The 15,006-nt window shown below is 40.8% G+C and overlaps 1 protein-coding gene across 2 annotated transcripts in view; it reads left to right on the top strand.

Moving 5' to 3' along the window:
• The window catches only part of LOC109630740 (collagen alpha-1(XX) chain), a 34,264-nt gene extending 19,625 nt beyond the window's left edge, over positions 1-14,639 (top strand). Inside the window, exons 19-42 of one of the 2 annotated variants that reach the window (XM_069527230.1) lie at positions 623-768; positions 926-1,055; positions 1,187-1,303; positions 1,417-1,563; positions 2,284-2,340; positions 2,862-2,900; positions 3,030-3,168; positions 4,330-4,472; positions 4,801-4,910; positions 7,170-7,328; positions 7,792-7,869; positions 8,783-8,869; positions 8,952-9,005; positions 9,632-9,727; positions 9,852-9,905; positions 10,008-10,061; positions 10,484-10,537; positions 11,416-11,487; positions 11,579-11,614; positions 12,114-12,180; positions 12,303-12,491; positions 12,626-12,703; positions 13,505-13,666; positions 13,803-14,639. In XM_069527230.1, the coding sequence (XP_069383331.1) occupies positions 623-768; positions 926-1,055; positions 1,187-1,303; positions 1,417-1,563; positions 2,284-2,340; positions 2,862-2,900; positions 3,030-3,168; positions 4,330-4,472; positions 4,801-4,910; positions 7,170-7,328; positions 7,792-7,869; positions 8,783-8,869; positions 8,952-9,005; positions 9,632-9,727; positions 9,852-9,905; positions 10,008-10,061; positions 10,484-10,537; positions 11,416-11,487; positions 11,579-11,614; positions 12,114-12,180; positions 12,303-12,491; positions 12,626-12,703; positions 13,505-13,666; positions 13,803-13,831 (2,297 nt within the window). In that variant the 3' untranslated portion in view covers positions 13,832-14,639. The remainder of the gene's footprint in view (positions 1-622; positions 769-925; positions 1,056-1,186; positions 1,304-1,416; positions 1,564-2,283; positions 2,341-2,861; positions 2,901-3,029; positions 3,169-4,329; positions 4,473-4,800; positions 4,911-7,169; positions 7,329-7,791; positions 7,870-8,782; positions 8,870-8,951; positions 9,006-9,631; positions 9,728-9,851; positions 9,906-10,007; positions 10,062-10,483; positions 10,538-11,415; positions 11,488-11,578; positions 11,615-12,113; positions 12,181-12,302; positions 12,492-12,625; positions 12,704-13,504; positions 13,667-13,802) is intronic. The other variant, XM_069527231.1, reaches the window with a different exon arrangement.
• Positions 14,640-15,006: the final 367 nt, after the last annotated feature.

Genomic DNA, 15,006 nt, shown 5'->3' with positions numbered 1-15,006 from the left:
AATCTAATGTTATAATGGAATAGCACTCAGTAGAGCACATACCCTCACTGAGGCCCAATAGTTAGTGTCCTAAACATGCCTGATTTTTTTCATTTTCATCAAGATCCATTAATAATTCTCTGAGAAATCAAGAGAAAATATTGAAAAATGTAAACTTCAAAGAGAGTGAAAAGAAATGTCTGGATCCGTGGCCTGATCCAGATCTGCACTAAGATTTAATTGGTTCTTTCTTGACCCATACTTCATCCTTGCACTAAGTTTTGTTGCCTACAAACAAACAAACAAACAAACAAAACATAACCGCTGTGAGGGAGGTAATAAGTTGTAGAATGTGTTTCAGTTAAAGTTAATGCATTACTACATAATGAGGTCATGATGATGTCTTTTCAAACATATGATCATAAATTATTGTTCAAAGCTGCAAAACTTATAATAACTTATAATTAATAATAATAACTACTTTTCCCACCAAGTTTGGTGAAAATCTTATTGTGCCTAATTGTTGCCAAAAAGTATTTCATCATTTCCTCTTGTGGGACAATGGAGATTAAAAATGAATATTTTATGTAGTATTATATGAACTGATTTAATCTTATAGTAAGTGTAAGTTTCTTCGCTGCAGTGTCTGGTGGAGGCCCGTCCAGCGTTACAGTCTCTGAGGAGAAAGCGGTCAGCTTGGTGGTCAGCTGGGTACCTCCCAACGCTCATGTCCTCCAGTATCGTGTGTCTTACACTGCGCTCACTGGATCTGAAACCCAGGACAGCACTGTAAGTGGACTGTCATCATCACCTCCTGCTCCTTTGCTTTGTCCTTCATCCTTTGTCGTTTGAATCATTCTGCTGCTCTGAGCTCACTGTAAAACATCTCTGGGATTGCACTGACAGATGCACGTTTTGAGTTAAAAAGTAAGTTTGTTGTCCTCAGGTATTGGTCCCAGGTAGTGAAAAGCGGGTGGTGCTCGAGTCATTACAACCAGATACACGTTACAGCATCCTGGTCACCGCCGAGTACCGCAACAGAGAAGGAGGCAGCGGTTCAGCTCAGGGCAAAACCAGTGAGTCAAACACTCTGAAGGGATACACATGGCTTTTTGAAATCATCACCTGCTGGAAAAGATCTTATGTTGAATTTTACTTTACCGAAAGTTTGTTTTAGCTCTCCCTCCCCCACGCTCTCTCTCTCCAGCCAGTCTGCGGGTGAGCAGTGTAAGTGTGGTCAGGTCAGACCACTCCAGCATCTGTGTGTCTTGGAGACCCGTGTCTGCTGTCGATGGATATCGCATTGTCGTCCAGTCCGTCAAAGGTAATCTAAAGTTAAATCAGTTACAGTTTGTCAACTGGCAGCTCTGTGTATGTCACCACTGTTAATTTATCCATTGGTCTGAACATGTGTGTGTTATGTCTGTGTGCGTGTAGACAAAGTAACAAAGGAAGAAAGAGTTGATGAGTCCAGCAGCAGTCACTGTTTCACTGATCTGGATCCAGAGACTCTGTATCGCATCAGTGTGCACTCACTCCTCGGCTCAGCAGAGGGGGCTGCTGTCTCCATTCTCCATCCAACAGGTTTGATCTCAGCAACAAGTCACTTCAGCCATTTTCACACATGAACTCCTGAGGATGTCCGCACAATGGAAGTTTGCAAGTGAATAGGTTCTCTTTATTTTTTGTGAGTGATCTCCAGTGCGCACTGTGCTCCTGATGGTGCAGTCACGTTCCCTGCAGCGATTTTACACACACACACGTTGCGCGAGCACAACTAACACTTCATTAATGATGAGGTGGATCAATAATCTGGCTTCAGTTCACCTCTTCACGTCCGCATCGCCCAAATTCCCCTCTCCAATCAAGTTTGCTTTTAATGATCCCAACGTTTGCGGTCTTTCAGACCCTGTTTTGTGTTCGAAACGTCATCAACACCCCCACTCGCTCGTGGTGAATCCTGCAGAGGATCATCTGCTGTTTTCTCACATATGCTCATTCTTCAAAGCTTTTGCACGAGAGCTGGCAGGAGAAACTCTTGAGAAAGGCTCTCACTCTGACATTTGCGTTCTCACGTACAGCCCCTCCAGAGAAAATGCAGAGCTTTAAATTACCACGAAGGTTACACACGAAAAGGAGAGAAAATAAATAATTTCTTGGCTGCTTTCCTTTGTATAATGTACAAAATCATAGGTGTTGAGTAGAGTTACTGTTTTTATAGACAGATACATTCAGTATATGAGGGTAAGTGGCGAGTGAAGTAGGGTGATTGATTTTTTTTTTTTTTTCTTGTTCCATTTACAGCTACAGCTCCAGCCAGAATTCCCATCCATCCCTGGATGTATCCAATCCACAATGAAGGTCACTAATCATTTTATTGTCCTTATCTCATAATTAGAACAATAAGTATATTTGAGTCATTTCAGTCTAAAATCGAATGGACATGTTAAGAGTCAAGACATTGACAGGCTGCCAGTGGATGACTACAGCAGGTCCACTGCAAAAGAAGGAATACATCAGTTTTTTTATTTTTCGACACATATGTAACTGTTGGATTTGGTGAAGTGGTTGAAATTGATTTGACTGCAGCACTGAAGTCATGATTTGATTCGATAGTTAAGACTAAATTGGTCTTGAAGCCATGAATTTAGACCACTTAAATGTGAATGGGGCCATTCAAATAGTTAATAATTAATAATTTTCTCGAGCTTAAAATATAGTTTTTTAATACTAAGCAATTTTAACTAAATGTACCTGGAGTGCATTGTGAGATTGAATGCTTTTTTGTCTGGTTGAAGATACTGAAAAAAAAATGTCTTCAACTGATGGTTTATCAGCCTTTATTCTGATATCTCAACACTGCCCTCTTGTGTTCTCTTCAGTGTGCCCTGAAGTCACCATCAGAAACAGCATTGTTAAAGGTGAGTCTTGTTGTCCTCACTCGCAACGACATGTTCATAAAAAACTTGTTTTAAATCATTGAAACATCAGATTCAAACTGTCGACATGATGTGCCTCATTTTATTTCTGCCGTGTGTGTGTTGTGTCAGGGTTCGACATGATGGAAGCATTTGGTCTGACACAGAGAGCTCACTCGTCCGTGGAAGGCGTGGCAGCCGAGCCTTTTGTCTTCAACACGGTCCCCACCTACACCCTGTTCAGGGACGTCCAACTGACACAGAGCACCAAGTGAGACAAATTTCACTTCAGCCTCTATTGTTGATTTGACCTTGTCTCGATGCAGCCCCACATTTACTAACCTAAGTAATAACAATGACCATAACTTCATTTATGTAGCACCTTCCACACAAAGAAGGACAAATATAAATCAAGAAAACAAAAAAACCTAAGACAACAATGGATAAAGCACATAAAACAATTTATAAAAGCCATTTGGAAAAGCGAGTTTTGAGAGATGATTTGAAGACGCCAATCTGAGTTGCTGCAAAGACCCTGTCACCCTTGGTCCTCAGCCTCGACCAATGAATTACATACAGAGCCTGTAGCCTTCATTATAAACTTAAATGCTTTCTACGTGCTATGATCACAGCTGTATACAGCTGTATGTATGCTGTGCTTAAAGTAAAAGCTGCACAAGCAATTTATTTTTGGTTTCATGACAACCTCCAAATGTGGCTGGAGCACTCAAATCTGTGTAATGAGTGAGTGTGAAAGGAAGAAAGTCAAATCTACAGAGGTTTATTTACAATATATGTGAAGAAGAAGAAATGAACAATAGTCGTAGGGGTTCAATACGATGCACAAATGGTGGAAGAAAGAGAAAAAGTAATGAAGTGCACAATATGTAGAGTATTTCATCAAATTGACAGAAGAACATAAAAATGCAGGCATCTGTCTAATCTATCTTCTAATTCCAGAAATCTCTGTCTGTATGTAGCTCACATATTAAAGAACCGTTCATCTTATCAGCTTGACATTTGGCGTGAAGTTCAGGCAGCCAACTCGAGCTGCGCTGCTCCAATCACGTGACATACCTCACTCTCCACAATCATGTATAATACACACCCATCTTATTAGATGGTCCGATTAAGCAGAGAAAATATCCCCTCTCTCCCTCTGCTTGCTCCGCTGCTGTGTCAGTGTTGCTGCCAGTTGCTTCACCTGTAGGCTCCAATGGGGAAATGTTTGCTCATCACTCCCATCATGTCTGTGTAATCATATCTGGGGGAGTGATTAAGATGGAGACTAGGCGCCAAACACAAACATGTTCTACTGTTCATTTGAATGTGAGTTGTCTGACTGAGGTGTATTTTTGATTATTTGAATCACACACAGATTCCTGGTTTCCTCATGTAATGAACCTATCGATCTTTCCCTCTATCGCTCCAGGTTTATCCACCCTGCAGGCTTCTCTCCAGAACACACCATCGGCATCGCCTTCCGCATGCTGCAGGATACACCCAGGGAACCCTTCGCTCTGTGGCAGCTAACTGACAATGACTTCCAGCCCAAGATGGGAGTGGTGCTAGATCGTGAGTAGCATTAATGCATCTTCTCATCCGTCTAGTCTCAGGGAGTGAAGACGAACAAAATGACCAAGAACTTTCAAGTTACATTTGAAACATCTGCCTTTTTTAAATTTGCTTTCACTTTGTATTTTTTTAGTTTCGTTAATGGTAAATTAAAACTCACTGAGGCAAAAGATGTTTATTGAAGCTAGTTTTATTATTTTTATTTACACCCAGACAGTTTTTCTCTGCATCCAGCTAGATCAAACCAAACTGTAGCTGACATTCCCATCTTAAGCGCCCCGTGGTTTGATGTAAGAAATAACTTATAAATGAGTGATTTTATCCACAGCCACTACAAAGCACCTGGTGTACTTCAGTCTGGATTACAGGGGAGAGGTGCAGGAACTGACCTTCGACCAGCCGCAGGTCCACAGACTCTTCTATGGCAGCTTTCACAAGGTGAGAGACAACATACACAGAACTGACCCTACCGTCATTTTGCAGGATATGAAATACTGACATTCTCTTCCTGCAGGACTCGCTAACCCTTGTGTAATAAAACAGAAATGTCATGAGAAGAAATAAAAGAGACATGCAGCACAGAATCAGTTGTCAGAATAAGATGAGAATATTACACATGAAAAGACCAACAACTGATATGAGAGTGTAAAATTCAGCAATGCTTAATATTATATTATATTATACATTACATTGCAGATGACACCATACAGTCATTTAAAACCTTAATGGTTTAATCAATAATAAAATAATAATATTCACTTTTACTCCTACTCACAAACTTAAGAACAAAATATGTCAAAAATGTCCTCTGAGTAAAAAGAAATTCTTTGGTTTAAAGGTCCAGTGTGTAAGATTTAGGTGAAAGGGAACTATTGGCAGAAATTTAATGTAGAATAATCCTCATTTCACTAGTTTGTTTCATCTAAATTGTATGAATTGTAGTTTTCTTTAAACCACAAAAGGCCCTTTATATTTAAATACTGTATATTTACATGGAGGGGACCCTCTCTACGGAGGCCGCCATGTTTTTTACATTAGTCCAGACTGAACAAACTAAAACCTTTTGAGTTTTTATGACAACTGAAGCTACCACAGTTTCTTTTTCATGTTTGGAAGGAGAGGGTGAGGTGAGGGGTGTTCAGCTGCAACATGCAACTTCAACACTAGATATCACAAAATTCTACACACTGAACCTTTAAGAGTTCAGACTTTGTACTAACATCCACCCTAGGAGACCCGATCATAAGTGAGCAGTGTTACGTACGACATTTGTATTAAAATGCACCTGATATGAAAATGCATCATGAATGCATCGCTTGTGACCACTTGTGATCTGAATTCACATCCCTGCTAAATATCCAAATACACACGTACATCATTTATTTTCACAAAGACCAAATCATGTGTTTGTTACACATTCTGACAATACAGATGTGTCTGCTGCCAACTTGTTTGTGTGTGTGTCTGTGAGCAGATTTTGCTCATAAAAAAAGAAAATCGAAATGTGGTCAGTGTTGATTTATGGTGGTGGCCATTTTACAGTACAGTTTGCCATTCACACACACATTCATACAGTTTATCTATTAGCAGCACTTTTTTGTTCTATGAGGGGCAATTCAGGGTTCAGTATCTCCAAGGACACTTTGGCATGCAGATGGGTAAGACTGGGGATTAAACTGCTGACCTTCTGGTTCGAGGATGGCTGCCCTACTTCTGAGCCACAGCCGCCCAGTCTGGCAGGGGGAAAACTTGCTTACTATACTTTCAATATATTGGTGGGTCAGACAATGTGGCCACATGTGTCCCAGACAACCTGCAAATGTGATCTGAGTGAACAGATCATTAATGTGTCATCAATGCACGTAGAGCTGACCTATCTGTGTATCTTTTTTCAAATGGGTAAAATCTTCATCCACTGTAGAGTTGTGTACAGCACGTTGATTCACTCAGCTCCTGCTGAGCTCGCTCTTTTTCTCCCTTTCTCTATCTCTTGCTTGCACCAACACACACACACACACACACACACACACGAAGACAGTGAGATCAGACACACCTGTAATCTCTGACTGGGTAAAAACACATCATTTCATCAATATGAATACAAATGACAGATTGGATTATTTGCATATACAGCAGGGATGCGAGATCTGATCACAAGTGGTCACAGGGGGGGGCACAGGGAGAGGGACCTCAGGGGGCAGTTACTGTAGTTTGGTTTATTTGATCTTCATCAGCAGTTGGAGCTGCAGCAGTGACTGTGATAGCTCATGGAGCCTTACACTTATTTACTTGCTACTTAGCAACCTATCTCCCCGATTTGCTCAGTCAAATATTAACATAAACATGGTGCACACATTTTTAGATTCAGTGTGATTATGAACGTGCATAAATCTACTTAGAAATCGTACAAAAATGAAGCTTATCGCTCCTGGATTAGCTTAACAATCATAGTGTTTTTCTCTTGAGTATCCAGTGATAGTTTTATAGGAACTTTAGCTCCATCACTTAGAGCATCATTGTCCAGGCTGAAGAATATCATAACAGTAACAATAGATTTATAATGTGTTGTTCGGGAGCATTTTCCTCAGAGGTTTGGTCTAGTAAATCTAAAACTCTGGCCTAATATGACAACGCAGTCTGGGATTTAATGTCGTTTTGTTGGTGATTTTAATCAGTCCTCTCTCTTCCACTCTGCAGGTTCACTTGTCTGTCAGCCAGGTGAGTGTCGCCCTGTCTGTGGACTGCCAGCGTGTGGGGGAGAGACCTGCCCGCCCTCTGGGCACCCTGCCCACTGACGGTTTTGAGATGCTGGGAAAACTGGTGAAGACCAGAGGACCCAACAGTGGATCTGCCCCGGTACTGTTTCTCTATTCAGCACTGATTATTTCAGTCTGTCAGTAATGTTGTAAACACTGAGCGTTTCTAAGGCTACATCCATACCACTATGTTCTCGTTTGAAATTGTCCCACCTGAGCATTTTGGCTCTGTATCAGTTTTGTTCCTCGTCCATTCAAACACAGCTGAAAACGCATATCATGTGACCACTCACATATACTGTTGGAAGCCTTTGGTAGTTAGTCGAAACTGTAGAAATTGTCACAGATTGCTCGTCACATGCAAACAGTTAAAACATTGTAAAATACAGAATTCTTCTCCCAACTTCTCCTTTTTTAGCTCAAACTCCAGTGTAGAGAATCTGTAGCAGAGTTGATGCATTTAAATTAGAGATGTATTAATGTGGTTGTAGCCTAAAAACATCTGATGGTCCTTTCCTCTGCCCTGTTCTCAACTTCCATCCTTTGTTCTTCTCTGAATCCAGTTCCAGCTGCAATCTTTTGAGATTGTCTGTAACACAACGTGGGCGTCAGAGGACACCTGCTGTGACCTGCCTGGAGTGGTCAGTCTGTTATTATTTACATTTACCTTCTTCTGCCATTCTTACTTGGGATAAGCTCATTGTGAGTGAATACAGTATTTGAAACATAGACTGCATATAAACATGGGCAGTGTTGTTCACACTTAAAAAGATCTACTTCAAAGTTCACTTCCTACAGATAAAAATTAACAAGTTCGCATTCATAGTTTGTGAACTTCATAGTTTTTCATTTTAAAGTGTAAGTTCACAAAAATGAATGTGAATTTGTTCATTTGTTTTATTGGGGTGGTCATGATTTAGGTGACAAACTTACGATCATCACAAAATGTTGACAAGTAATTTTTCATTATGTTGAAATGCAGCCTCATAAACTCTTGATCAAATCAAACCATCACTAAGTAAACTATATTTGGGGAAACACTGTTTTAGGTAGTTCTAATCTCACTGCTCTATGTGCAAATGCACATTTATCTGTTCAGTTTAGTTCTAGTTATCTGATGCTATAAAAACATGGTGAAACTACACGATCGACAGAAACTGACTCACGATTGGTCGAGCATGTACCTCAATACAAGGCCCCATTTCCCAATTGCTAGTGCGCCGACTTTGGCTCCAATTCAACGACTTTGACGTCATATCTGGGATATTTTGGCTCCGTTTCTAGAACGTGAGAGGAAGTGGAGACATATCGTCCATCTTAATATGCAGTCTATGACATACAATGAGCCAAGTGCTTACTGTGAAGGTTTTCTATTGTTGACAATTCACTGTAAACTAAAAAGAAACTGACACTGATCATAAGCTGTAGAATATTAGCCTGCACACTGACTTTTTCTAACGGCAACAGTGAGGGGTAGTAGAGCACAGTAATTACATTATACAAGGGCAGACCTCATGTCTTTGTCGTCTGCTGTGTCTCTGTTGGGTGCATCAGAGAGATGAGGAGAGCTGTCCTGCCCCCGCCTACACCTGCTCCTGTTCCTCTGACGTCCCTGGAGCTCCAGGTTCCCCCGGACCAATTGTACGTCACCATTCAAGTGTTTGTTGAATCGCTTTTTTGTTTGACAGCATGGTGACATTCATTTCTGTTTGTTTTTTACCAGGGAAAACCAGGTCCCCGAGGAGAAAAAGGCGAGAAGGGAGAGCAAGGCCATAAGGTGATGTGAAAAAAGGGATACGATTTTGGTTAGGCTGTCCACAATGAATGGAGGTCAACGCAAAGTCCTAACAAGGATATGTCAGCAAACATTTATGTGTTAAATTAATGGATATTAAACTAAAGTACAAAGTCTCAGGTATAATTTTAGGTTTTAAGTTTGCATTTACACTTTAATGCAGTGTCCAAAAAGCAAAAGTCCAAAGTCCATAGTTTAAACAAAAACACATGAATTTGAACAGATTTTCTATCTAAAGAATGTGCAGAACCGTGCTATGTATAAAAACTGAAGATGTGAATGACTGACAAAGCCAGCCGCAGCCAGTTAACATTGAAATGTTGACAGGTTTAGTGAAATGATTCGAATGCACTGATCTAAGAAAGGATCACATTTGGTCGGCAATACAGGAATCATCTCATAATATAGAAGAGATTGTTACATCAAGCTGTTTGACTCCTGTTAAGTCTGCTTCTTCAGAACAATCTCTAAATATTCTCATATTCTTTTTGAACATGTCAAATCAGTTCAGCTTTTACACATTAATTACACATTAGTTCACGTTGTATTCTGAGGTTTGGTTGGATTCACAAATGGATATCTTCATGTTACTTTTCTCTGTGTTTCAGGGGGAGGTGGGTCCCCATGGAAAATCTGGAGTTGAGGGAGGCCTTGGACTTGTCGGCAGCACAGGACCCCGTGGCATGACTGTCCACGGCAAAGCGGTGGGGAGATGTCTTATACTTCAATACATGACAATGATAAATATGATGCTACACTACTTACTTATGAATCTATTATCTGAGTGAAAATGTTACCTGCTTTCTGTTTTCATGTTTTTCTTGTTAGGGCCCTCCTGGTACAAGTGGGGAAAAGGGGGATCCTGGCCGCCCAGGAGTCCAGGTGAGTTTAAACAGAAGAGAATCACGAAAACACAAGAAAACACAGAATGCTGTAACGTTGGATAAATACTAATTTAACTCTTATCGTTGTCTTGTCCTGTAGGGTTTACCAGGACCTCCAGGCCCAAAAGGGGAAGAGGGGATCCCAGGCCCCCAGGTGAGCTGTTTGAGCCCAGCTGGATATATGCTGCTTTCAAACATGCACTTAACTGCAGATAATCTAAGTTTTTCGGAGTTGCTATATGTTCAGAGTTTCTCCGGGCCAGTCCCCCGTAAAAATTCTGGAGTTTGTCTGAGTTTTATTTGGAAAATCCAGGTTCCTTACAGGTTTCCTGATAACATCCTGTTACTATGGGGGGGGTCTCCTGTCTTGAACCCTTGACATTGCGTCACTGGGCAAGTGATTTAACCACTGGACTAAATCAGAGCGTTGATGTTCATGCGAGAAAGACAATTGTGCGGACATCCTCCGGAGTTCACACCTGAAAACGGTTTTACAGAACAGTAGACGTGAGCAGTTCTTCACCGGGCTGACCCTCTACCTCTGTGTCTGTTCTCCTCTCTCTGCATGTGTCACAGGGCATCAGGGGGATCGAAGGTAACATTGGTTCACCTGGTATCACTGGACCCAGGGTAAGACGAAATTTGAATTATCCAAGTGTCAAATGTTAGAATATATCGTCAGGCCAGAAATGTTGTCACGTTTTTTTCACACATGAATTAAACCTTGCATGTAGCCCAGCCATTCAAAGGTACAGTGTGTAGAATTGCATGAAATCTAGTGGTGAAGTTGCATGTTGCAGCTGAACACCCCTCACCTCACCCTCAGCTTCCAAACATGAAAAAGAAACTGCGGTAGCCTTTAATTGTCATAAAAACTCAAAAGGTGTTTAGTTTGTCCAGTCTGGACTAATGTAAAAAACATGGCGGCCTCCGTAGAGAGGACCCCCTCCTAAATACAATTCATACAATTTAGATGAAATTAACTATTGAAAACATCATGAGAATTATTCTACATTAAATTTCTGCCAATAGATCCCTTTCACCTAAATCTTACACACTGGATCTTTAAACAGTTTTTTTGATGATGTTTGTCATTGAGGTGCACTATTTTAAGATAGCAACCTACTGATACTAATGATAATACTAATAATGATAGATGGAATTTAAACTTCTGGCCTTTGTATCATGTCTCTATTGTTCATAGTATAAGATTATGCCTCAGATTCCCTCTCTGACATGCACTGTTTCCAAATGTATTAACACACCGTAACATCATTTAACTGAAATAGTTTGTGTGTGGTATCATTCACACCCAGCTGGATAAAATTTGTCATGTCAATTTATTGTTTAATATGGACAAAGACACAGGTTTAGTGCCCTGTGTAAATTCTGCATTATACTCAGTTCTTGTTGCCGGGGGATTTGGTATCTCTGAGATCAAGTTTGTAAGTTTAGTCTGCTTTGTCATTTTTCTGCATTCCACTCATCCATCTGTGTGTATTGTGCAGGGTTTCCAAGGACTGCCAGGATACCCAGGGCCTATAGGGGATAGGGGCCCCTCAGGACCTGTGGGACCTACGGTAAGACCAGAGGGACAAATGACAACATCAGCCATTATATGTCTTCACATTTGTTTATTTATAGTCTATACACGTGTTTTTCATTTTACAGGGTCTGTCAGGAAATAAAGGGGAACAAGGAGAGAAGGTGGGTTTTTCTTATGTATTCTTTCTTGCAGCACAGGTTTGCATATCTCAACAACAGTTCATCAGCTTCACACTTGGCATGTGTATTGTTAAGGACCCAAGGAAATTAATTGTCAACTTTGCGATATGTTCAGGATCAAGAAACTTTGAATGAGCGGGCAACCAGCGCTCTGTAGCAGTGTTAGCTGGGACTTATCAACTTAAGTCGCAGACTACGATGCTGCAGACTACCACAACAGCACTTTCATGGCAAACTTTGAATAAACACGGCTCTTTGTGCAGTAGTGGGGTCGCAGCTTCAGGGTTCTGCATTCGGACTTAACTCGATCACTGCAGGTCACTCTCAGAGAGAAAATTGCAACCAGCATTAGCGCAGGCCCTAGAAAACAGCCCATTCCAACCAGGCAGGTTTACACTGCACTAGTGAATTAAAGGTTTATCAAAGTGAAACGCTGTTTTTTGTTGGAGGCACAGTTGTTGAGTTAGCTTTTGTTTTACAGGGGGAACCTCAGTCAATGGCCATGATCTACCAGCTGGTCACACAGGCCTGTGAGCATCTAGTGCACAGTAAGTTGTCTTTAGCAAACAGGTAAAATGGGAATCTTCTCCAGTGAAGGTATCTGTGTGTTTATCTGTGCAGCTGTAACTTAGAATGATCTCCAGATGCAAAGACACTCTTGCTTTTTCAGAGGAGGTGCTGAAGCTTGACATGTTCATGAACGAGATAAGTCGCAAGCCAGCTCCTATTGAGGAGCCAGTGGGGCCCCCGGGAGAACCGGGCATCCCAGGGCCGAAGGGGCCACCAGGTGCCAGGGGCAACCAGGGTAAGGTTGGTCAGAGGGGGAGACCTGGCAGGCCTGGATATCCAGGAGAACAGGGTAAGACTCCATCTAGTCGAGGGCTTGTACAAATGAATAGAAACCAGATAGGCTTTACATTTATACATCTTGATGATGTCACCTTTAATTTTATGATAATATTACAAGCTGATCTGGATCTTCTTCTTCTGCAGGGCAGAGAGGTATGCCCGGGGGGAAAGGTGATGCAGGGACCAAGGTCCAGGGGTCCACAGGGGTCAAAGGACTTGCAGGTATCTCTTCATGGGTCATTTTTTTTCATACTCACTACGTATTGCAAGTTGTTGGTGCTCTGATCGTTTGAATAGTTGAATCTATCTACATATTCCACAAACATCTGTCCGTTTGTGCGAAGCATATCTCACAAACGATTCAACTTATTGGCTTCATGCTTGGCATGTGTAAGGTCCAAAGGACACACTATTGAGTTTGGTCAGCAACATTCATAGAATCACTTCCTCTTTAGCAATTTGTCTAAGTAAAAGCACAATCTTTGTTTGGTTGCTATAAGGTTGTATAAGGAACTACAGAGCTTTTATTTTGAAAAGTTGTGAACTTGGGTCTGAAGATTGTCAATTGTTAACAGACTTCCAAAAACAGCCAACGTGCAATGTTTAAAAAAATAACACTAGTTCAGTAAATAATTAAAATGTCTATATAAACCCCATTCATGAACAGCAATAAAACTTATTCAGTTTAACTTTTTAAAAAGCATTGACTATAAAATTTTCAGACAAACCAGATAGGATGAACAAAACGTTTTCTAACTTCACTCTGCACCATAGACTGTAAAAAGTGACAGTATATTGTAGAACTGTTTGAGGAGGACTCACTAATGACAAGGAATAATTCTGAAGTAGCTCCAGAGCTTTAACAGAGAGAACAGGCAGGTTCAGAACGGACACTGCATCAAATTTTATCAGTTGCAAGAAGTCATGTCTGAACTAATAGGACACAAAACGGTCAGTTAACAACTCTATAGTACTGACAATTGGTTTTGATGCATATGTGTTGTGTATTGCGTTTGTCTGCAGGGCCTTCAGGTGAGTCCAAGCTGGGAGACCCAGGTTCCAAAGGAGATGATGGTAAACAAGGGCCAGCGGGAATCCCTGGTCATCCTGGGCAGCCAGGCGAAGTTGGACCACCGGGCATGTGCGACAGTAGTGGAGGCTGCCCCAGAGTTCCCCAGCAAACAGGTAAGCAACAAGGAAAGCTCCGGGCAATATTAAAATACAGTATTGGACTTGTGTCTGTGCCCACCACACACAGAGAAACACTCTTAGCTCTGTTTCTAGCCTCCACTTGACTTTATTTCCTGCTCTCTTCACCCAGAAGACCCTTATTATGGCTACGAGCCCTGAGTGGATATGAAGAAGCAGGTAGCAGCTGCATGGTGACTGACATCGGTCTGAAATGAATGTGCGTCCTTCGGAGCTGGATGACAGACGGGATATGGAGATTTAAGAAAAGCACTACTGACAAGATTCGGTGTGTTGAACTTTCCACTGACTGATGCTGATGCTTCATTATATCTGAGAAAAGGAAATAACAGGAAGGAGATCTCTGTCTGACTGTTGATGTGTTCTCTGAAAGAAACAGAACAAGTGAGCTTCCTCATATAGATCAGCGTTTCGATGGACAGACAAACATCAATTAAGGAAAATATTTTCCCACTGGGACCTGTAAAGTGTCATCTTATCCACACCATGTAAATGTACTCATGCACTGTATCGATGTCACGTAGTTTAATTTAGCCACCTGTGTTACATTTCTGCCTGTTCCATCGGCCATCCTAACCCTTACTGCCTCAAGGATAACCAAAACACACAATCCATGGTGTAAAAGCTCCACTTTGTCCCATGGTAGAAATGATACTGTGAGAACGTTTGTTGCCCTGTGTATGATAATTTGTATATTTCATGTTTATTATATTTACTGTATACAGTTATTCATGTTATAATATTTTATACTGTATCTATTCACATTGAAAAGTAATGTTTACATTTAATGATTTCCTGGGGGTTGGTTAATAAGCATTACATAGTGTGTGTGTGTGTTTGTGTGTGTGTGTTTGTGTGTGTGTGTTTGTGTGTGTGTGTGTGTGTGTGTGTTTGAATTTTTCGTATGTATATTTTTTTATTAATTTGTTAATAAAATTCCATTAATATGTGTCTTGTGTAGTATTATTTTATTCAAAATAACTATATCATGTGGTGCTGTTAAATGCTTTTCCTCCTGGAGGACTAAGAGTGCTCTACATCACGACACTCTACTTTCTCTGTGGAGGGCAAGAGAAGACAGAGTAAATAACAAGGGTCTTATAATAGCAAATTCAAAATCCTTAGTCATATCCATGTTGAAGAAGGAGTGGGGTTTGATGTAAACAGACTAAATCTGTGGAATATGAATAACTTCACATACTCAACTATAGCAATTTAAGGTACTTTCTTCGAGTACTTCAGTTTTACAATACTTTTTACTTTTACTCATTTGCTTTTTTTAGAGATGTACTTTTTACTCCACTTTATTTAATTTA

Source organism: Paralichthys olivaceus, chromosome 6, assembly GCF_024713975.1.
Source record: "Paralichthys olivaceus isolate ysfri-2021 chromosome 6, ASM2471397v2, whole genome shotgun sequence".
NCBI classification, from domain to species: domain Eukaryota; kingdom Metazoa; phylum Chordata; class Actinopteri; order Pleuronectiformes; family Paralichthyidae; genus Paralichthys; species Paralichthys olivaceus.
Note: the sequence above shows the minus strand (reverse complement) of the source record. Positions and strands in the feature narration are given on the sequence as shown.